The sequence below is a fragment of the Gobius niger genome, assembly GCF_951799975.1.
Source record: "Gobius niger genome assembly, chromosome: 3".
Lineage (NCBI taxonomy): Eukaryota > Metazoa > Chordata > Actinopteri > Gobiiformes > Gobiidae > Gobius > Gobius niger.
Window position 1 is genome coordinate 22,377,929 of NC_136854.1, and position 22,970 is coordinate 22,400,898.

A 22,970-nucleotide genomic window follows, 5' to 3' on the forward strand; every position below is an offset into this window, starting at 1 on the left:
GTTATAATATGTAGCATTACTGAAGTGCCCAAAAGCTTACAGTACTAACAGTATGTGTGACATGTCCACTTTAATAGACCCACAAGAAGTGACATGCCGCTCAGACAGTGTAGAGATCTAAATCATAAATCCAATAAATTTAACCAACTGGACTATCTTGATTTAAAAGCTGAAGTTTGCACATGACAGTGCACAGGAGTTTGAAATGTCCACTGTCACAATGCAATTTTTACCAAATTATGATCCAATCAAACAATGACGAGATAACACATAAACCAGAGATATTAGTCATAGAGATCTACACAACAGCGTTATGGTTCTCTGCAAATGACATTGTATTTCCTAAATACTGTCAGTCTTCATAACAGCAACTTTCACAAGTTCTAAGCTGCTTCACTGTAACAAGAAATGGCAGCAAGTACGATTCATGACGATACTTTGTCGTTTTTGAGTCCTATTTATAATAACTACTCTGCCATCAATGACAGCAACAATAGAATTACTTGTGTGATCTTATTGCATTCGAGACTTATCAGTGTATGAGCCACATACTTCACATACTCAAGGCAAGGTTACATACAGCTTTGCTCAGTTTGAAGTCCTATTAGGTGTTTTCACAAAGGCATGCGGAGTGGTTGTACAGAAGACACTATAATAAAGCATGTTCTTTCACATTTTGTTTTGAGTTGCCAGTCTGCAACTAGATTATGCAAAAAACTACAGCACCGATTTGCATAAAGACATTAGTAAAGGAGTAAGGCAGAGAGCAGAGCAGAACCCGATTAATCATTAGACAAGCTCAGAAGAGGGGCAGCTTTTATTACATGACAGAGGTTGCATATTTCCGTAACATGATCAAACTGCTGCAGTGCGAGTGAGACTGTAAAATATAGTTAACAGTCATAAAACATTTAGATAGCAAAGCTTGAGTGGACCGTGCTCATTAAGCTGCTAATTTTATTAAAGCTACCGCTAAAACCATATCTGGCGTTGCAGATCAAAGTGGAGACCAGAGTGCTTCAGAGCAGTTTTTAATTCATGACATGTCCATAAAAGGCACACAGAGACATGTTTAGTAAGATTGTAAGATTGTAAGATTGCACAATTAGCAATATATTGCTAATTGTGCAACTTAAAGTTTTAATCTTTTTAATATGAGCAACATATATTCAAGTCAGGGAAAATATTAAATAATTCAATGATGATATAATACTTAAATATTTTACTGAATACTGTGCAGTGGCCTAGAGGTGCGCTATATAACACTACTCGAGAGAGAGAGAGAGTTCATCCACTGTATGGAAGATGGAAGATATCTATACCATTCCGGTCAAGTGTAAAGTCAATAGTTCCTGGACATGCACATGCCGACCCCCACATCCCACAGGTGTCTCTATCGTTCGACTATGGCTCACATACTCCTGCTGATGCCCCCCCTCCTACACGGCCTTTGTCTGCAGGTTAGTAGATTGGTTTTCAGTCTGGTCTACTGCTGATCCCTGCTTTGGTTACCCTGCCCTTCTCAACTCCACGCAAGCCTCGCCTTCTACCTGCCCTGTGAACATATGGTGGGCTGTGTGGCCTCTATTTGGCTTGCCTCTAATAAATACATCAAGGCAGGGGTATTATCATGACATGGGTCACTGCTTGGTTACAGTTTGTCTGCAACAAAGAGAAACCGCAGTATGGAGGGAGGAGGGTGGGATTTTGTATCCGATTTGGCAATTGCCTTCACCTCTATGACCCTAATGTGCCAAGCACGATACTCCACTAATAGCACGTGTGCGCGGATGCGCTCATGTGGTGCGTCTGAGAGGTAACTGTGGGTCTATGACAGACGCTCATCATATTTAATCCTAGGGGATTTCGATGAAATGAAAAGCTGCTTTTCAATTTTATAATCCAGTAGACCTAATCTCTCTGCCTGCGCCCGTCCATACAGTCCAATTAGATGAACAAGACTCACTCAATAAGTCCTATTCACTGCTGAAATCATCTGCTTTGCCTGTCATCACAATGTCGGAAAAACACTGAAACACAGATTCCCCCATTTCAGACATTCTAAGAACATCTATCTATCTATCTATCTATCTGTTTTCATTCCTGCAAAAGCCACAAACCTTGAATTAATGGCATATGTCAAAGCCCTCAGAATATGTACAAAAAACGAATAACTTTTGAATATTCTCGGAAGTTTGCATGGATGACCTCAAAATAAAATGTTTGTTCATGGGAATGGAAACAAGTTCATGGCACATCAGCAAACAGAGAAATCACATCATCCCACTCAGCGATATGACAGCTACCCTGACCTTCACTCTGCACTCTGCAACAAAGCAATGTACCAAAAACGGCCAATCAACCCACCTATTGCAACTCTGCCTCAGTCCTGCTCTTGTTAACAAACCATTGATTAGTCTCTGAACTTGCGTGCGACTGTGTGTGTGTGTGTGTGTGTGTGTGTGTGTGTGTGTGTGTGTGTGTGTGTGTGTTCGATTGAGTTTGCTGTGGCCGCTCTCCTTCGCCCCCACACACACAGGCGCCTGGTCCAAGGAGAGAAAGTGCTCACTACAGTAAAAGAAGAAGAAGTCACACTAGTGAAAATGCTGAGTCGCTCTATTCCCGGAGGTCAGTGCGGTACAGAGGAGATGCAAAGGTAGCAGCAGCGGGGCAGTTTAGATTTGAGCCCACGCATATGGCATCAAGAGTGACAGAGAGGAGCTGACAGAAGCAACTGAAAGCAAAGCAAAGGCTAAAAATGGGCATGTTGCAGAGCAGGGAATTAAGAAAGTTACATATTGGCCAAATAGAAGCTGACAGAAAACACAGATAACCATAACAATTAAACCTGGCTATTTATGCATGGAATACCTGGAATGTTTTGTTTCTGTGCAATTTTAAACACACAAAACTGATCAACCTCAACATTACAATCACATATCATAATGTTAAGTAACTGTGATGCACTATATTCTGACATCTTTCTAACCCTCTACCAAGGAGATGGTCAAGTATCTTGGGCAGATTTGAACTCACACTGAACCTCTTAACCCCCCGCCTGAACCGAGCACATTTTCTCCTGTTGAACATTAGCCAAATCTAAAAGCTTCTTGAAAAAAAAAAAAGCGTCAAAATAGCAACAAACCCGAGGATGAAAAAAAGTGGCAAAATGTGCTGGAAAAGCAACAATAAAACAACACAATAAAACAAAAAGAGACAGAAGCACGACTTAAGAGTGATGAAGACGCAGCATAAAAGACACAAAAGAGCGACAATAAAACGCGACAGAAACACGACAAAAAAGCATAAAAAAGCAACGAAAGAGAGAGAGAAACAGTTATATAGGTCTGTTAAATGAGGTGCGACAGAGGCCAAGCTCTCCAGTCGAGATTCAAGTCAAGATTTTAGATCTGGGTAAAGCCGAACTGGAGAAAATGTGCTTGGTTAAAGTGGTTAATGTATTTAGAATTTTTTAATGATCTGAACTGTGATCTGAAGTATATAATCAAAGTGCTATTTGAAATATTGGGTCATACTGTACAGACATAGTATAGTATAGCCTTAGCTCTTAGAGGCTTATCAAAGTTACCTACACCTCCTTATGTGGAAGACAAATTTCAGATTCCAATAGCATTTTCACACCTGCACATCCAAACTCTAAATAGAAACCACATTGTCTTTTCAAAGTTATGGACGACTTTTAAGTAAAATCTAAAAGCAGACAATGATAAACAGAGTGCGTTCCCGTCGATGTCCTTGCGCACTGACGGAGGACAGCAGTCTGAATGATGCTGTGTGTTTGGGGAAAGTGATGGAGATTGCGGCGAGGGAGAGAACGAGGCCACTTTTGCCCATATTGACTGCAGTGCCATGTGACTGCTGTGATCATTAATGTGTCCTGATGCCAACGGGTATCCTGATGACCCACATCTCAGCGGTCCACTCTCGCTCTCTGGCTGCGGCCCAAACCAGAACTCTCTCTCCCGCTCCCACTCACGCTGCCCCTCCCTCCAGTCACAAGCACTTATCCTGCCTTTCTCCAACACTCGGTCTGCGCCCAACCTGAGGCAAAAAATAAACTCAACCGACAAAGCATTTGGGCTGAAGTTTTCGTGCTATTGGCTACAAGAACAAATGCATTTGGTCTAACAATATCCTGCAGATAGATCAAATAATGAGGAAACTAATGTTATCTGTATATAGTCATTGTTTTGAATGATGAAACTCTACCCAAACTACATCATACCTTCCATTGTCTCCAAGATTTCATTTTAATCTGGAGATCGCTTATCTGCTTTGTCCTCGGTTTTCTTAGTGATAATCTGTTGTAAATTGCATTGAATTCTGAGCACAGTAAGGCACTTTTTTCTAATGTTGTAGAAATCTGGTCCGTTGACTCTCTAAAACAAAGTAATTGCAGTGTGCGCACAAACCGTTTCTGATGTTTTGCCACTAAAAAAAAAAGTGCTACTTTCAAAGAAGAGACTAGGGATGAATGTCATATCTCGCTTTTGAAGCACTTGGTTAGGCAGCATAAAGCCTCCCATTTGTGAGCATTTGTTCGGAATAAACTCAAAGCAAATACGGTGCATTATCTAAAAACACGATTTCACTGTCATCTGATTTACACGCTTCCCGTCACTGAATAAATGAGCAGTGATATGGCACTCTCACACGTTCATGTCTTTGCCTTTTATCTCCCGTCCTGAAACAGTGGCTTTTTAGTGGCACTCGCCTTAGCGCACATCTCCCCTCTCCCTTTGGCTAACCTTTTATCTCTCTCAGAGTCTCAGGGGAGCATGTCCCCTCACTCACTATCACTGCTCTCTTGTCTCCCCACGTGCCCATCTATATCTTCCCTTTCTCTTTGCTCTTCCCTGCAAATAAATTTGGATTTAAAACACTCGCTGTGTTGACTGAGCGACTTTGTCATCGCTCTCTTTGCTCTCTAGTGCCTTCTTGTAGTCGCCCAGTTTTCATTAGCGCCGTATTTCTGCCTCAATTAATTGTGAGCTAGGATTAACCCATCCACAGCAGGTCACATGCCAATGCCAGTCTAAAATAGCATTGGCAGAGAGTTGTGTCAGGATATGCATCTGATACTTGCTTCAGAAGTGTTTCCCAACCTCTTTTCCTTAACATCCCCCCTGCTCGTACTGGAGAAAGGTAGAGCCCCCCAACAGTTCATGTCTGTGCCCCCCGCTAATGCATAATACCATTGTCCAACAGTGCTTACTGCGCAATACTTTTTTCTAGTGTCACTTGTCTGAAACAAGTCAAGCCATGTTGATAAAACACTATGCAAATGACTGCAGCAATATTTCAGCAATAGGTTCACAAGCTATACTGACCTAAATAGTCTTCAATGAAGGTTCTTGAGGCGTCTTCTGTATTCTATAGTTGAAGTGTCGAATGTCTCGCCTCTCATCCAAAAGGCTTCGTCAGTGCATTAAGTTTCCAGCTCCGTCCGTCTTCATTGAAGATGGACAACTCCTGTACAGGGACGTAGCCGAGCTGAACTCCTCCCTGTGGTCTTTATCTGGCTGGAACCCAAGTGTCGCTGACGAAGCCTTTTGGATGGGAGGCGAAACGTTCAACACTTCAAGTACGGAAGATGACTCAAGAACCTTCATTGAATATGGACAACTCCTGTACGACTGAGAGCCAACGCAGACATCTGACCTAAATAGATATGTTTGAGTAAATTTACCTGTGACACTGTTACACTGGGTCTTTCGGTGTGTTGAAATCCAAACATAAATCAAGCTTGTGCACTCTTTCTGCCAGTCCCAAACTTGACTAGTCGAGCACATTTGGTGATAAATATGTAAATCACCGCACACTAGGAGGCACTTGGCTTGCTGTGGTTAAAGGAAGGGAGATATGAAGCCGGCTCATTGGTCTGATGGTGCGCTGACTTTTGGATCAACACTTTTTGAAGAAGGGAGTTTTCACTGACCCACTAAAAAGCTTTGAAATTCAAACTTCTCCCCCCCTCATTTCCTCCCCTCCTAACCTCTTATAATTCCTTCCCACTCCTCATCTTATACTACTCCAAATTCGGAGAGCGTCCCAGTTCCTACATTTGGCTCTTGCTCACCACCACCTATTACTCCCGGTAGTCTATCTCTCCCTCGCACACATATATAAGCGCTCGCTTAAGTGACAGACACCCGCCGCCAACACAAAAACTGCTCAAACATTTCGCGTTAACAAATCCTGACACCACAGTCACACTTGAGCAGCCAAAGTCCTATTCCCTGCTGCATATAGAAGGATGGGGTGGTATTTTGGAGGCGTGGGCTCAGGTGGGGGTGGGACAAGAGGTGCACCGCAGAGGAGTTAATTACCACATGCGATCAATAATTCATTACGTTGTCAGTATGTGTGTCTCCGGGTCTCTCCTTATGTGCGCTGGCATGTTTTGAGTGCACGTAAGCATGAAGAGCAAACTCCCCTAGTAAGCATTTTCTTTCCCTTAGAACGGCAGATTAAGAGGATCGACTCCGTAATGGATTAACCTCGAGTGTGTACATGTGTTTGTGTGTGTGTGTGTGTGTGTCGCAGTGTGTGTTGGCTGGGGATCATGGACTCTATGTATGAATTGATTAGCCTAAGAAGCTCCTCTCTTCTTCCTTCTTAATGACCAGATCAGCACTTTTCGCCGGCGGAGGGGATGGATAAGTGGGGGGAGGTTGTCTGTCAAGAAAATGAAACGCCGACCCTTTAAGACAGTCGCGCTGTCATTCAAAGCTCACTCTCCAGAGCGCTCCCAGTGGACTTGAGAGACCCCGCTGTGTCTGGGTGTTTACTGTGATAGACGCCGTCTACGAGTCTGTGGATTCCACTTAAAGCAACACAATGTGACTCTTTCTCAAAACCAGCTTTTCTGTCGCGTCAACACATCGTGAAACACATTTTGTCATATTTCTACACAAAGACGTTTTCAAGACTTAATGATACTAGAAGTTGTAGCACTAAAGAAAATGATAGTAACTTCTAAGCTATTACACTTCAAGAGTAGTCAGGGCCGGCCCTAGCCAATTTGGCGCCCTAGGCAAGAATGAACTTGTGCCCCCCCTCCCACAAAAAAAGAAACAAAATGTTATTTTATTTTATTTTATTTTATTTATTTTTATTTTATTCTTTAATTTGTATTTCTGCGTGTTTCTTGATCCAAATAGCATGCTATAGTTGTTTGTTTTTTGTTTCTATTGGCTTTCTATTGGAGGAGGAACCTCCACTTCTGAAGTAAATTTACGAATTTTCATTACGATGTTACACGGCTCCCCGGGGATGTAAAAGGGCCAAAGGGGGCTCCTTTGAAAGATTGAAATCTCTAGTTTCCAACACAAAAGACCGCAAGTCTCGCAAGTTATGTTCGAAAATTGGCGATGTTGTAGATGGCGGGAGCATGGGGTTCAAAAATTAGAGCGCAATTCGCCGCCCCCTCCAGTACATGGTGCCCTAGGTGGCCACCTGAGTCTGAGAGTAGTTACGGTATATCTCTCAGTACTTTCTATTGCTATTTTAAGTAATCAATACTCTTACTTGAGTAAAAAAGTTCTTCTTCTACTGCAAATAAATCTGTGACAAAATCTTTTTGTTGAGATCAGAAATTTCACTACGTCATTGCTTAAAATCAAACTTTTACACTCGCTTTGGTAATATTTTCATTTATGACTTTTTCCCTCCTGGAATTTAATGCTGTTTGATATTTTGTTTCGATTATGTCACTACTACAGCATAAATCAGACCTTTTTACATTCAAACAGTTACTCACCAAATACTTTCTTTGTTGTACTTGAGTAAACTACACTGACCACTTCTGGGTTTTCAGTTTACTGCTCCACAAACATGTATTACTATATATCCAACATTGCAAACTACGTGTCAAACTAGGCATTTTCAGATTTATTTGACGTTTTTCAGTTAGTTTTACATTTTCCAAACATGTAAAGTGATCTAGGCGGTGCAGCTTCGCGAGCGATGGAAAGTATATAAAGTTTATAATGATTAGGGTGTAGTTCGGGAAGAGGCATGAAGAACTGATAACATAACATAACTTTCGAAATACCAAAATACCACATTGTGTTGCTCCAAGGGAATGACCATCTCAACGCCTATTTGTCAGCAGGACTTTGGTCATCCAACTATGCAAACACTGACGCTGGTGCATTCATTAAACATCTGAAACTGTCAGTAAAATCACCATATATGCTAATAGGACAAGGATAACAGCTTGACAAGAGAAACAGAGACAGAAAATGACCATTTACTCAGTTGGAGGTGACTACTCGCCCACTCACTTCATGTCCTCAGCGCGACAGAACTCCTCAGGGGATGTTCCACACAGAGATACTCCCTAAAAAGGATTCAGGCGGTATGCACATTCACATATTGTGCGGCTCGGGTGGGGGGTGAGTCACGTCCCCTGCATTAGATCCTGTTAAACAGAGGCCTCATGTCTGCCAGCAGGAGCAGTACAGCCACACTGCACTCACGGGCCGCGGACTTTTGACACGGACACAGACACACAGTTAGGCCCCTGTGACAGCTCCTTTGTCGAGATAAAATGTATGTTGGGATGGTAGCAACGGGGAGTGTGCTATGGTATGTCAGCAGATGTGTGAATCTAAAGGAGGAAGTGCAGTGGGAGGGCAGGGAGCGGAAGGAAACCTGTCAAAGGAATTAAGTAGAGAAGAGCTGAATTAGAAAATTATGTGCTGTGAAGCATGGGGTGACATCATAAAAGGAGACGTTTTCTGCTGTTCTAAAGTGTTTCAAGGTATTCTGGGGGGTTTTAGAGGTCATTCTTTAATTCCGTATTGCTTAGTACTATTAGGGATTAAAGGTTCTTTGCACCAACCAATCCATCATTCCTCACTCGGAATGTGAAACGTTTTATCAAGAAAATTAAGCATTTGCAGCAAAAATGAGGAAACTGATGGAAGCTTTACCTGTTTGCTGTACTTGTTCCCGGACTGGCACCCATACTCGGAACACTGGTCGGACCCCAGGGACATTGCGTCTGCGTTGCCGCTGCCTCCACTGCTGCTACTGCTGGAGCCAGCGCTGCCCACACAGCCCCCACTGCCCACAAACGTGTTGGAAGGGGGCAGCTCCTGGACGGCCTGGTGCTTCTTGCCCTCAGCGGGTGGGGAGTGCGGCTGCAGGTTGACCGCAGGGAGAGGAGAGCTGGATTTATAATGCCGGGCCAGGTCTGGACTGGACTGGTGCCTCCTCCCCCCGCCCATCCGCGGGCTGCCGGGGTCTCCGTCCACGGCGCAGTACCGGGCCGCTAGCCGCTCACTGGCGCTGCTCAAGTCTTCCTCGTCCTCATCATTGGGGTGACGTCTCAGGCCGTTCACAGTGACGATACCGCTGTACATAGACCTGTCTGACTTCCCGCCGCCGGTCACTGCGCCGCCTCCGCCACTGCTCCGCTTGTCCCGGCGGGGTTTGCGGCCGCGCTCGGAGCCCCCGCCGCGGCCCCCCTGTGGCAGAGTCCCGGGCGGGCTGAAAAAGTCCTCCTCCGGCTCCTTCTTACCTGCCTCATAGCCGTTCTTACCCTGAGCTCCACACTGGCGGGCCGTGACAACGAGCAGGATCACCAGGATGACCGCTGCGGCCCCTGCCAGGACGCCGATAGCTACACTCAGCCTCTGCTTTCCTAACGCACGCTCACTGTCTGGGTCCCCTGCAATGTCCAGGGACAGAGGCGCCATCAAACTTTTGGCCACCTGGGGAGAGCGACAGATAAAGAGAGGAGAGAGAGCAGAGCAGAGAATGAGTTAGTAAAGGATGACACTGCGGGTGTGAACCACAAAAAGACATCAAACAGCATCTTCAACTTAATTAAAGCCATCACCGCGCGCTAGTGGGGGAGCGCCGCCATTCTTCCCCCGACTTATAGAGTGTCACTAAATATATAATTGCTCTTGCTTCCCAGTTGCAACATTTCAAGTAGTGCCTGTGATCTCACATCATCCGCACCGGTACAGGCATGCGGCCCAGGATTAAGCTCTTAAAAGCTGATTAAAAAATGAATAATGGGGTGGGGGGGAAGAGCCAAACAGTGAGGGCAAAGGAGGAAAAGTCAACGGAATATACAGTCATTTGACGTCATCAACAACCGGGCAACAACGGCATCCCCGCACAGCTTCCTCATGTCTGTCTCATTTCTGTGAACAATGTGCGTATTGTAATTGACGAAGTGGGCGAGCATTTGGTATCACGATTTTTCGCACTGACACTTAAATGGATAAAGCATGGCTATAGCCCACTCCAAATATGTGCATGCATTCCGTGGCATCAATTCCGTGGATTTCTTGGTCTTCTTTCTGCTTTCTGTCTTTTGGGTTACAGCAAAGCATATCATCTGCCTCTCAATGCGCATTAACGGGCATGGTATACTCATTTAGCATTGTTTATTTTTACGCTTTTTTTTTTGCGCTCCTCCCCTCAACTGGACTTGGCACTGGCACAAATGGTCGAGTCGAGTCGAGACCCTGTGGGCTTTTTTATTTTCGAAGAAGAACAAATTGAACCAGTCCAGCGCAATTTGTCGAGTCAATAAGTACAGCCCGAGAAGTACACACTTTGCTGCAAGTAATAATCCATTTGTTCTATATAAATTCAACTATGCTCTTCTATTAAACCTCATTTAAGTTCACTACGGGGCAGTAATGAATTGCATATTAAAACGTGCCGCACTGAGGGATGGATTCATACGTGGATGCGGGTCCCCCCAACACACACACACACACATGCTTTTCGGCTTGAGCTGGAATAAAAAGGGATCGTTACAAAGGAAAAGTGCCCGCAGTCTAAGCGCGGTCATTACTTGTTATGGAAGCTCGCATGGCAGGAGACAATGAGGCTGTTGCAAGCTCGCACAGTCCACACAGCCATGCATCTCAATATAGTTAATCGATATCTAGAAGCCATGTGCGGATTTCCATTATACAACAACCCGTGTGATATATATATATACATATATATATGTATATATACTTGCTACCTACACGAGCCCACGAGGAGCATGAGCTGTCAGGGAGACGTCTCATTCAGCGGCTCTGACCCCCGCATCTCACGGTCCACGCGACAATTCTTTTAACCTGTCAAACCTGGCTATTATACAGTCGCGTAATCCCCGCAGCTGCACTGTGTAATAGGCTTCAGGAATGAATAGGTAAGAGATACAAAGTCAAGGTTAGAGAGAGAAGAAGAAAAAAAAAGTTCCAATTTTCTTTTCCAAGGGATTGGCAGAAAACTAAATAAAAGAACTCCACACGCGCTGTAGAAATTGTTACATACAGAACTGGAGGCTACAGCCCGAGCATATCGCATTATCCTCGGCTGAGAATAGTGCTGTGTTAGACTACATTGTTTTATTGCCATCCATCTCGGGGTGAAGTTTTATTGTTTTTAAGTGACTGGTTCTATATTCTCCTCTTGTTGTTTTACTGCGGAAGGGCCTTTATATGCCTGGCTCCACCCCCCCCCCCACTATAGTCTGCCTCATTGTTCTCGACTCGCCCGCAGTATTGCGCTTTCCATTCTCATTCTGCGGGGCATCTTAGTAGCCCGGCGCATCCCAGCCCCGTCTGCCGTATTGTGCTCGCGTGAAAAGGCACAAAGACAGAGAGGAGTTTCTACACCGCTCCTATTCAGTCGAGACTGAAAAGTGCAAGGTGTAGAGACTGACTTCTACAGGCTTGAGATGTAGAGAGCGCTGAATCTATACAGCGGAGCGGCAAGTGTGTAAATGTAAGTGCAATGGAACAGGCACTGCATCCCCCAAGACTCCCCACGGGATCTTCAATGCAGCAGCCATGTCCCGGGAACTGGCTTCACACCGCCATATATCTACTGTCCTCTCTAAGGGTTTGGTTATCTACATGCCACTGCACAAGCCGATGGTAAGAGCACGGATGGAAAATTTCCCCAAGACCACAATATTGACCTGAGCATTGTAGGCCCTAAATCTTTGTCTTACTCGCTCGATACACTTGTACTTGGGCAGAATACGAATCCAAACGAAAGCTGGAAAAGTTGAAAAAAAAAAAAAAAACAGGAACATAAGGCATTATATGATAACATCTAAGACATACATACAATAGATAGATAATGAAATATCTTCCATTTTACCGTTTTAGTCAAGAAAAAAAATCCTTGGAGAAGATTGTGTAAATGTGAGCAAGGTGTAAAATGTAAATACGATTGTTACTATACGCATTGTTTGTGTGTGTGTGTGTGTGTGTGTGTGTGTGTGTGTGTGTGTGTGTGTGTGTGTGTGTGTGTGTGTGTCAACCAACCCTGTTCTGCTTTATAATAATGATAAAACAGCTATTTAACAAATCACAGTGTTTTGCTGCATGAAAGTAAACTTTCTGGCACTACCTCAGATACGACTATCTTGGGATCTGATCACTTCAATATAACCAGCCATGTTTTAATATAAAAGGTGTTACAAATCATAAACACGTCAATCCAGCACGTTCAATTGCTTTCGTCCTTATGCTCAGAGGCTACAGCGTCACATTGTCATTACAGCTATTACCCGACATGTGGTTCACCCGGTGAAAGAAGTGGAGTCATTTTCCAGGGCTGTGCTGCAGAGGTAGCAGCCGTTTCCCTTCCTTAATTACGTCTGGCATCAATCCACGACGCAGTTTGACTTCATTATGAGATGGAGGTATTCTCTCCTCAATGACTTCTACTAAATTACTTTACCAAGTTCCTCCTGACAATCAAAATCTACAGAGCACAGAATCAAAGGTAGCTTTTAGAACAGCGTTGGAATTATGTGATTGGACTTAGTGGTGCGAGTTGAATGGCAAACACTGTTTTTTTCTTCTTCTTTTAAATGCTTTCTGACTTTGATGAGGAAAAATACGTATCAGTAGGTAGTGTGCATTTACAGTTTTACAGGATGGCACTGCATTTTTTCAAGGTTTACATCTTACTTACTTTATAATGTGTAATAAACAAGCAACAACCTGGCAGATTAATGCAGTGACTGACCCTGAAACACACACTGACAAAAATGATATATGTAGCATGTCAAAGCAGTCCTAAGTAACTCATGCCCCTAGAGGCCATAAGCGCCACTGCAGGTGTCGTAGCATGTTGCGTGTTTCTTTTACTCATTAATTGTCTGAGAGAGTAAACACTATGCTGAGAGAAAAGACAAAGGGAGAGAGGGATATTGTACATCCAATTACACAATGGAGTTAATTTGTTACACTCAAACTTGGCTGTAAATACTGTTTAAGTGGCTCTAGCCCGCAGTTAGCTTTGCCCGCCAGCCTGTTAGCTTCTTCTTCGTGATGCCATTAGTGTGCATTGGTGCCTCCGACCCGGTGCAGGGAAAGTTGCAAGTGGGGTTTTCTGGCCCGAGATACTAGGGGGAGATGAAAGACCCCCCTATCATCCCCTTAACATTTGTATTACCCCCAGAGAGACTACAAAAAGTATTTATCAAGGGAAACAAGTTACTTAGTACTGCTTTAAGTTTGAATAACTTTCATAAAATACTACCCACAAGTGCAATTAACTTTTTAGTATTGATGTTCAGTCACGTAATGGAATCTATCATGGATTAACTGTCTCCAACTCAGGGCCAGAGCAACACTGACTTCTGTTCTTATTTATTACAATAGAGAACAGTATTTAACTGAAGCAATGTTTTATACATTTATATCAGAGGCAAAGGTAAAACACATGGAATGAATGCACACATTTTCTAGTTGCTGTGAGACAGTTATATATACATTAGTCTATTTTTGCAGCCCATAAACAGTACAGTGCTGTTCCAATGTCAAACGCTACATCAAGGTTTCCCTCATCTGTAGAAAAAAGCAAACAGCCCTACTTATAAAAGAGAGCACAGCATATCCACCTAAGCTTTGTTTGCAGATGCCATGGTATAGTCGGCAAGCTCCATGCGTTTGCTTTGTGATATTTGTGTCTTGTTTCTGACCTTTTCCTTTGCTTTTTGGAGGCTCACAAGGCTCACTCTTAATGTCCCGTTTCATTAACAAACAGGTGCCCAGAGACCTTTTCCTCAAAGACAATCCACGACATGTCTAAAGCTGCCTTCCACGTGGAGCCTTACAAACCACAAATCTCAAAACAAACACTCCGACCACAAGGCCACTGAGACAGCGCCACTATTAGTCAAAACAGATTACAACACAGTAGGCACTTAGGAAATAATTAACTGCCTGTGTTTAAGAGAGTCGAACGTGTCACGTGGCATCAGTTTAATAAATAAGACGGAGCTAAATGTGAACACACATTGAAAGAAGAATTTCAGGAATGTCTGTCACTATAGTTCATTAGCCTACTGGGCTGATGTTGATTTGAGAATGTTTGTTACTTGGCTTGAAAGGTAAAATAGTGTATAGCAGGGTTTTCCAAACATCGTTGGCACTTCTTCTTGCTCTTAAAATGATAAAACTAGGAGAAAGAGGTGAAATGTCCTCAACATCATCAACCCAGTGTAACAATATTTGGAAATCTCTACAATGAAACACAAAATTGGAGTGTAATGGGGGTCATTTACCAAGTGTTTGCCCATGAGCAAATGGAGCATGTGTGAAAGTGGATCCGCAGAAAGAAATTATAAACTCATGCAGCATTCTCTCAACAAATCAGATTTGGGGCTCACATACTGTACACCAGGCGATGTCAAATGACTAAACATCCAAAAAGCTCACTTCCAGCTTGCACTTGCTATTTTGCACCTGTCGTGAAATGCGTTTCACCCAATAAATAGAATAAAATGTGATTTTATTGGGAAAAAACACCACAAGAAAACATGCTGTTTTACTTTGAGTGGATTCTCTTCAGACCTGCCAAACCCATTGCCATTCTGAGGACCCATTGCAAGAATTGCATTGTCCCTTTCTGACTGATCATTTGGACCATGTTTTTTATCAGGGTTTTGAAAACATTGAGCTGCTTATGTGATAGCATAGCAACATATAACCTGGAAAGTTTCGCAGGTGGCTTTAACATCCACAATATCCTCTGAACAATATAATAGTAAGTAGTAAGATATATTTATTACAAAGTCTAAACTGCAGAAAAGGGGGAGTAGGAAGGTAGTGAGTGAATTCATCAACAAACAGAGAATATATGAGACTGTGAGTTGAATTTGGTTCTAAGTGACAGCCTTGGAACTATTATGTGGCTGGCCTTTGACCAAGATTAATGTCCACCATCCAAAACAAGAATAAGCAACTCAGTCTAAAAGTGATTATTAACCTATACAATCTCTGCAGAATCTCTACATTCTGTAGCAAAGTAGCACTAAAAAACACCTTTCTTAACTTGTACTACCAGTTTGGGTAAGATATGATTTCTGAAAAACACACACATCTCTTTATAATATTAGGCACCGCACTGAACCAATAGGACAGAAGCTAACTATTTTAATGAACATACTTTGGTTTAGCCCATAATAGGGGGACAAAACTGGGAAAGGTCCATCTGTGTGCAGCTCAGAGAAACACATTCACCCATAAGTCCCTCTCTCACCAAGGCACACTCCTAATGTTCAGAGTTCAATGTACCAGGAAAAAGAACCACTTCAGTAATAACTGTAATTTCAAACAGTCATTAAAAAATGCAAGAGAAAATGAACAGAAAGAATTCCATTTACGAAGACTGTACGCTGCATGTAGCCTTCAGTATAATACAAAATACAAGGTTTTGAGATTGTACAAATATACACGCAATTACTTCTCTGGTAAATGGGCAGAAAATTATAACACAGCGGAGGAGGAAATAGTGCCCTTTTCTTATTCTATCATCAAAATGATCGTCCTACCAGTTATCTTTAACAGCTGTAATCAGTTGTCATTATTGTCTTGTCTATTGTGCTGTCGGTGTGGCCATTATTTGAATGGATCAAAGGCCGTATCATCACCGCAATTACCGGTTATCATTACCAGCTCTGCAGAACAATAGCAGTCTACAAGCTTCAAGTACACAGCATTATTCTTCAAAGTCACATTCTTTTTAGGTTGCATTATTGCGATTTTATATAAAATTTCAAAGTCTAGTATTACGGATGTATTGATCTGAAGACATGCACACTGACCACCCGTCTGTGAAATATTTTGTTGTGTGTCACATGTTCATCTGTCCATCTGTCTAAATCCAGTGTGTAAGAAACTATAATGTGTATATACTGTGCATTATGTGATCTTACGCCAGCAACAACAGAGCAGTTAGTTCCAACTGGCAAAGTGTTTTTTATTGGTTCTAATAAAGGTGTCAGAACACAGTGTATCACCATTTGCTGTTTTTGGAGATGGATATTAGGCAGGTGACACATACATAGTGTTACTGGCAATTCCTAATGCAAGAGCTCATAATGTTACACCTGAGTAGAGTAGCCTCCAACAATTGCTGCGTTAAGTGACCCAATCACTCATGAACAAGCCTGTATTAAACCTAATATCTCCTCCTCATGCTCACAGAAGTTCATCTCTCGCCGCTCATAATCCTTAAGTGGTAGCATTACTATTATCATGAATAATCAGACTGTAAACTGTGGGGAGGGACTTAGCCAAAACTCCACCCTGTGGTCTATATCTGGTCTGCGGGCTGAGCTGAAACTTTAGTGCGTTGACAAAGCCTTTTTGGATGAGAAGCGAAACGTTCCACTTCAACTACAGAGTACAGAAGATGATTTTCTGTGCACACCAGGGCTCCGGAGTAATATCTTAAGTTAGGTTTCACCGGGAGATCGTTTTACAGGAAACAATTTAGAAACGTCCCAAAAGCATACAAAAAACACTTCATATATTCACTATCTAGGGGCTGTTTGCCATTTCAATTCATCTTCTGATACTTTTACCATAATAAGGCATATGTTAGCACAAAATGATATAGGCCTGTATTATTAATTCAGGTCATCACCCCCAGTACATGCCAAAAATATTATTGTAACAACTATGTTTGACATGCTACTTAAGGGATGAGGATTAGATTTTTTTGTATAGATGCAAATCACATGCAAATTTATGCATGATAAAGGAAGCTTCTCAAGAACCTACAGAATATTATACATTTAATACTCATATTTTGTACAATGCATATAGATTCTATTAAAACCTCTTACCTGTGCATCTACCACAGTAGCGTTGGCCAAGGTCTCATTGATGAACACATGGACCAGGGCAGTGGCGCAGAGCGAGGGGATCCCGCTGTCATTAACCCGAACCACCAGCCTGTGCAGTCCCCTGTGCCGGCGTTCCAGAGGCTCAGCCAGGGTGATGACTCCGTTGGTGTGGCCGATCTCGAATAGCCTGAAGGGATTTCCCCCCACTAGGGCATAGCGAAGGTCAGCGTTCGGGCCAGTGTCTGAATCTATTGCGGTCACAGTTCGGACGATGGTGCGTGCACTGCTGGCAGGAGGCAGGAGGGTGTAGGATTCGTTAGCTGGAGATGTGACAGTGGGAGCGTTGTCATTCTCATCGGTTACAAATAGGGACACAGTGGCGGTGGCAGTCCTGCGTGGCTCCCCTCCGTCAACAGCCTTGACTCTGAAGGTATAGGCTGCGAGCTTTTCACGATCAAATGAATTGGATGAAAATATGGTTCCGGTGTTGTTCTCGATGGAAAACACTTCTTGATGCTCCTTTTCCTCTCCGTCTCCTTTTTCAGCTGGCTTCTTGTCATCTCCATCCATCTCCACAAACAGACTAAGTTCGGCGTTTTCACCTTCATCAGCGTCTGTGACTGTTACCATGCCTACGGGGCTGTTGGCGAGGAGATTCTCCTTGACGTAGAAAGTAAAGATTTCTTGGACGAACTTGGGAGCATTGTCATTGCGATCCGTCACCAGGACCACAACAGTGGCGGACCCTTGTAGAGGCGGAGTCCCCTTGTCTTTAGCAATTACTCGAAGTTCATATCGTTCCCTTTGTTCGCGGTCCAGAATACCGGTTGCGCGAATATCTCCATTGTCGGCATCTATGTAGAAGGGCCCACTTGCGGGAGAGTCTAAGGAGTAAGCAATCTCAGCGTTCTTTCCACTGTCTGCGTCTGAAGCCACAACCGTTAGCACTCTTTCACCCGGTGAGTTGTTCTCAGCAAAGTGGACCTCGACAACACTTTGGGCAAAAGTCGGAGCATGGTCATTGATGTCGACCACACGCACCATCAGTGAACTGTTGCTGGACAGGCTGGGGCTTCCTGAATCTACTGCTACTATGGTAACACTGTACTCTTTGGTGGTCTCATAGTCCAGTAAGGCAGAGGTGTGCAAGAAGTACTTTTTCTTGTTTCTGAAAAAACAAAGTTTGAGATTACCTTCTGAAATAGTCAAGAACATGCCTCCATCTCACGGTGCATATGTAAACATTTATATTATGCAAGCCTTATTAACTTTACTTATTTTATCCATCAAAGTGTTTGAGGGATTTCTATTTCATTTGATTTAAGAGTTGTGACATTTTCAAACTACCCCCACAAAAGACATATTAAAAAGTTTAAAAATCCTTCTCTAATGAAGTCTCACGTTTACAGATCATATTCTGAATACAAAGCAGTCTTCTTGTCAATATTTTAGTGAAGTTGAAATTTGCAAAGCTACTTGAAATACTTATTGCAGAATATCACTTGTGAATATAGTAGTGGTTAAAAGAGCTGTTTTAATAAATGCATTCATGGAAAAGTGGCTCAGCAGGAACTGTGTTAAGTTAAAACTCCACTTAAGAGTATTGCCCAAGGGCACAACATTTCCCTTGGGCAATTCCCTTAAGTTCCCCCCAAAAAATTCCGATATTGCTACACACTAGTGAATGAATGATTGAATGTGAAAACTTGTCTATGAAGTGTCTATAAGATGGAAAAACATGTGTTAATAGTCATAATGTAATCCAAAATCGTAAAAATAATAATAATTATAATAATTATAATAATAATAATAATAATAATAATAATAATAATAATAATAATAATAATAATAATAATAATAATAATAATAATAATAATAATAATAATAATAATACAGATGAAATACAGACAAATATAAATGTGTGGCCTCTGCTTTTTAGTGAAAGATATTTCCTAGAGATTCACAAACTTTGTGGATTTTATGAACTTTTCAATGGGAGCTTAATGGTATTACATTTTTGTATAACACAGACCCATTAGTCAGTGTTTGGCCCCTCAGGTATGACATTCCCCACCAGTCTGAGGTGAAATCTGGAATGCTTCATTACTTTCAGATTAGTGAGCCACTATTAACAGCTTGCTGCCACTGCAGTAAACTAGGCTACTACACAGACAATAAATTGGGACTATTTACCACACTGTACATCCTTACACACCATATTATTTAATAATGTAGAAGATAATATGGAATAACCAAACTGTTTTTTGCTTACTGTTTTTTTTTCTTTTTCTTTTTAAACTTTATGTGCAGTGGGGCTACTCTGATGTACCTTTTGATTTAATATAAAATACTATTTATTACAATTATGTGGTAGGTCAAAAAGTATGTGTTCAATAAAGATGTGCTGAACTGAAATGAACTTAACAGATCTATGTTTGGTTTATGACCCACTGCTTGCTATAAGCACTCATTACAATTAGCTATTTGGAGATTTTAGGCAGACTGGAACCATTTGCGATGTTCTCCTCACAGAAACAAAAGTCTAAAGCAATTAAACTGCACTAATGTGACAACATTAAGTCAGCTCATTGTTCAGGTGTGCCTCGGGCCATGGTGACAAATCAAATCGGAGCATCTTTTTGGGAGAGGAACACAGCTTCACAGTGAAACATGGAGAGTCAATCTACTGCAGCTGCTTGAGTGAAGAGGCGCGTTTATCTGCGATCAGCGGAGGGCTCCTTGTGGGTTGGCACAGTCAGGTGGATTAGATTCCTCCATAAACACAGCACTACAGAGTTCACTCTCCTCAGCAGACAGTTGTTGTTGTTGTGGTGTTCAATTTCACCACTAGGCCAAAACAAACCTAAGTTGACAGAAGTGGAGTTGGCAGGCATGAATACACCTTCTTTAAAAGGATCTTTAAAAGTGGTCTACACTTTTCAAGATCCTCTGATAAGCGCCAGATTTTTGTTCTTTGATAATAAGAAAAAGTTTATTAAAAAGTTTTGTTAGTTTATTTTTACTTTGAGTAAGTGAAGTTGAGGTTATTGTATGCACCATTATGTTCTGTGTTCTATCATTGTGTGATAGGGCTCACCTGTCGAAGGCTTCATCAGCAGGCAGAGGTGGGAGGGCAGTTTCTCCAGCTGGTTTTAGGGTGAACGGCACATCTCCCACCACTGTGCAAGTCACTGCTCCGTTCTCCCCTTGGTCTCTGTCTGACACCTGCACCAGGGCTACAGGGGTGTCCACTAGTACATTTTCTGGGACCAGTGCTGCCCCATCCCGAACTGGGATTCTTCCAATTTTCCTGATCTCCACACTCGGGACATTGTCATTCTCATCCCGGACAGACAGGACTACAGTGGTGCGGTCAGTGCGTGGGGGCTGACCTCTGTCTCTTGCGGTGACAGTAAACCTCAGCTGGGCCACTTCCTCTCTGTCAATCCTGTGGAGGACACTGAGCCATCCTGTAGCTTCATCCAGGCGCAGCAGGCGGCGGACAGATTCAGTGGCTGCCCCAAACACGTACTCCACCTGGCCGTTCACACCAATGTCTCTGTCAGCGGCTCTCACCTGGAGCACAGGTGTGCCAGGAGGGGCGTTCTCAGCCATCTCAGCCTCATACGTGGCCCGCTCAAACTGTGGGCTGTTGTCATTGACGTCAGTGATGGAAACCCGGAGCAGGGCTTGAGAGGAGCGAGGTGGGTTTCCTCCATCTCTCACACGGAGGTAGAGTTCATATGAGTCTTTTTGTTCACGATCCAATGTGCCCTTCACAATGAGCTGTGGTTGCTTCTCACCATCTGGTATATCTGCCACTTGGAGCTCAAATACACTGCTCCTGGCTCCTGTAGCGTCTCCACTTCTCCCTCTTCTGTCTCCTTCCACACGTGTGTTAGTGGTTCCTCCCACTGTACGCCTGGTGGAGGTCGGCACAGCTGCCCCATCCTGGATAAGCTCATATCTGTCAATGCCATTTTTGCCAAAGTCTCTGTCTGTGGCAGTGGGCAGGAGGTACAGAGTTCCTATTGGCCGGTTCTCCTCCACAGAGAGCTGGAGCACAGGTGAGGGGAAGGAGGGGGTGTTATCATTGATGTCTGTGATGACCACTCGGCCTTCGAAAAGGTCAACCCAGCTCTGGAGAGGCCCAATCACTGACACCTCAAAGTCCAGAAAGCACTCGTTCTCATCAAAGATCATTTGGCACTGTGGCAGTTTTTCTCTGTCTATGCGCTTGGGTCCCGTGGTCAGCTCACCGGTTACATTGTCTATCTTGAAGAATTCAGAACCACTCTCCAGAGCAAACGTTACGTCCCCGCTGCCTGTGCCCGCAGTTAAGCCCAGGTCTCCGGCCACGTTGCCGATTTTGACGTCAGGGGGGCCCTCCTCCGCCACTCGGTACCGGAGAGCTGAGTCGGCAATCGGTAGCTGAGTCAGCAACTGCAGCGCAAGCAGCACGAGGCTGCGTGTATGCACTGCACCAAGTCTCTGCATGGCTCCTCGTGGCTGTAGTACACCTCTATCTGCCTTTTACTAGTGCTCAGTGTAGTGTGCACCTTGCAGCGTGGGCGATGAGACTTTTATCCGCTTACCTTGTCCACACCGCGGACTTCAGCTTCACTTCTGCGCTGCAGTCACCTCTCCTCTCCCCAGGACACACGCTCGTTAGTTATTAACTTCTTCAAGAGAAATCCTTTTGTTTTAACAGAGCGTTAGTGAAATTAAAGAAATCCATCAAGCAAGAAAGAAAAGAAAACTGATTCGCCGGTCTTTAATCCACTCCAGAGTCCTTTCCTTTTCGTTGTTTCTTGGTCAAAATTGCAGCGCTATCCCGTAGCCGCCACTTCTTGAAGTCATTTGTTACTTCTTTTTATTCCAGTCACATTTGGGACAGCGGCTCTTTTTCACAGTTAGAAACTGCAATGCAGCACCCATACACAAAAGATGAACACTGTGCTTTATTCTCCGGCCAGCAACAGCAAAAAAAATCCTCACATCTCTGGCAAAGAAGAGGCAAAAAGACACAAAAGTATGTGGATTTGCGGTTCTTCAGATCTGCGCTTACATTCAGATCCAGGAGATTGTTTTCGACACACCGCAGTGAAGCAACGTGCCAAGCCGACGGATTCCTTCACGCAACTTACGCACAGACTAGACTTTCTTCTATAAAATTCCCTTCTACAGGACGAAAGCTGCTCTAGTCCAATCTTTACTCAAAGCTCAGATCCGGATTCTGGCTGCTCTGTGCGGGTCATAGTCCTTGCAGTATTGCGCTCACTCGGGATACATGTGTCGAGTGTAGATCATGCGTCTGTTTTCCGAAGAGTCCCGCATTCTCTCTCTCTCTCTCTCTCTCTCTCTCTCTCGCTCTCTCTCTCTCTCTCTCTCTCTCTCTCTCTACTCTCTCTCTCCTCCTCCTCGGGCTGTTTCCCTCTCACCTGCACTGCTCGGGACTGCTGCCGTGAGCTCCGTGGCGATGCTGCAGTCTCTCCCCTCTTTGACTCGGACTCCACTGCAACACTCGCTCCGGCGCGTAACTCGAGCGCTCAGCTGAAACGGGAGAGGCAGGCGGACAGACTTAAAGCGTGTGTGTGTGTGTGTGTGTGTGTGTGTGTGTGCGTGTTAGTGCGTATGCGTCGGATACCGGGGGACAGACCTCACCCCCCACCCGCCGCCTCCCCCTGCTCCATCCCAGCCCCTCTTGTCCTGTCATACAGCGAGATTAAATGGCTCTGTGTCCCGGGCCGCTGACAGCTCCTGGTGGGAGAATATCTTTGTTCACAATATTCATACAATGGACAAAAGAGGAGCGAAAAGCGGCGCTGCC

General features: G+C 43.7%; 1 protein-coding gene across 1 annotated transcript in view; it reads right to left on the minus strand.

Annotated features, from left to right (window-relative positions):
* Nucleotides 1-22,735, minus strand: part of pcdh7a (protocadherin 7a) — a 53,352-nt gene extending 30,617 nt beyond the window's left edge. Inside the window, exons 1-3 of the mRNA XM_079553089.1 lie at nt 20,238-22,735; nt 17,141-18,308; nt 8,961-9,743 (exon numbers count right to left, since the gene is read on the minus strand). Coding sequence (XP_079409215.1) covers nt 8,961-9,743; nt 17,141-18,308; nt 20,238-21,637 — 3,351 coding nt within the window. The 5' untranslated portion in view covers nt 21,638-22,735. The remainder of the gene's footprint in view (nt 1-8,960; nt 9,744-17,140; nt 18,309-20,237) is intronic.
* Between the last annotated feature and the right edge of the window lie 235 nt (nt 22,736-22,970).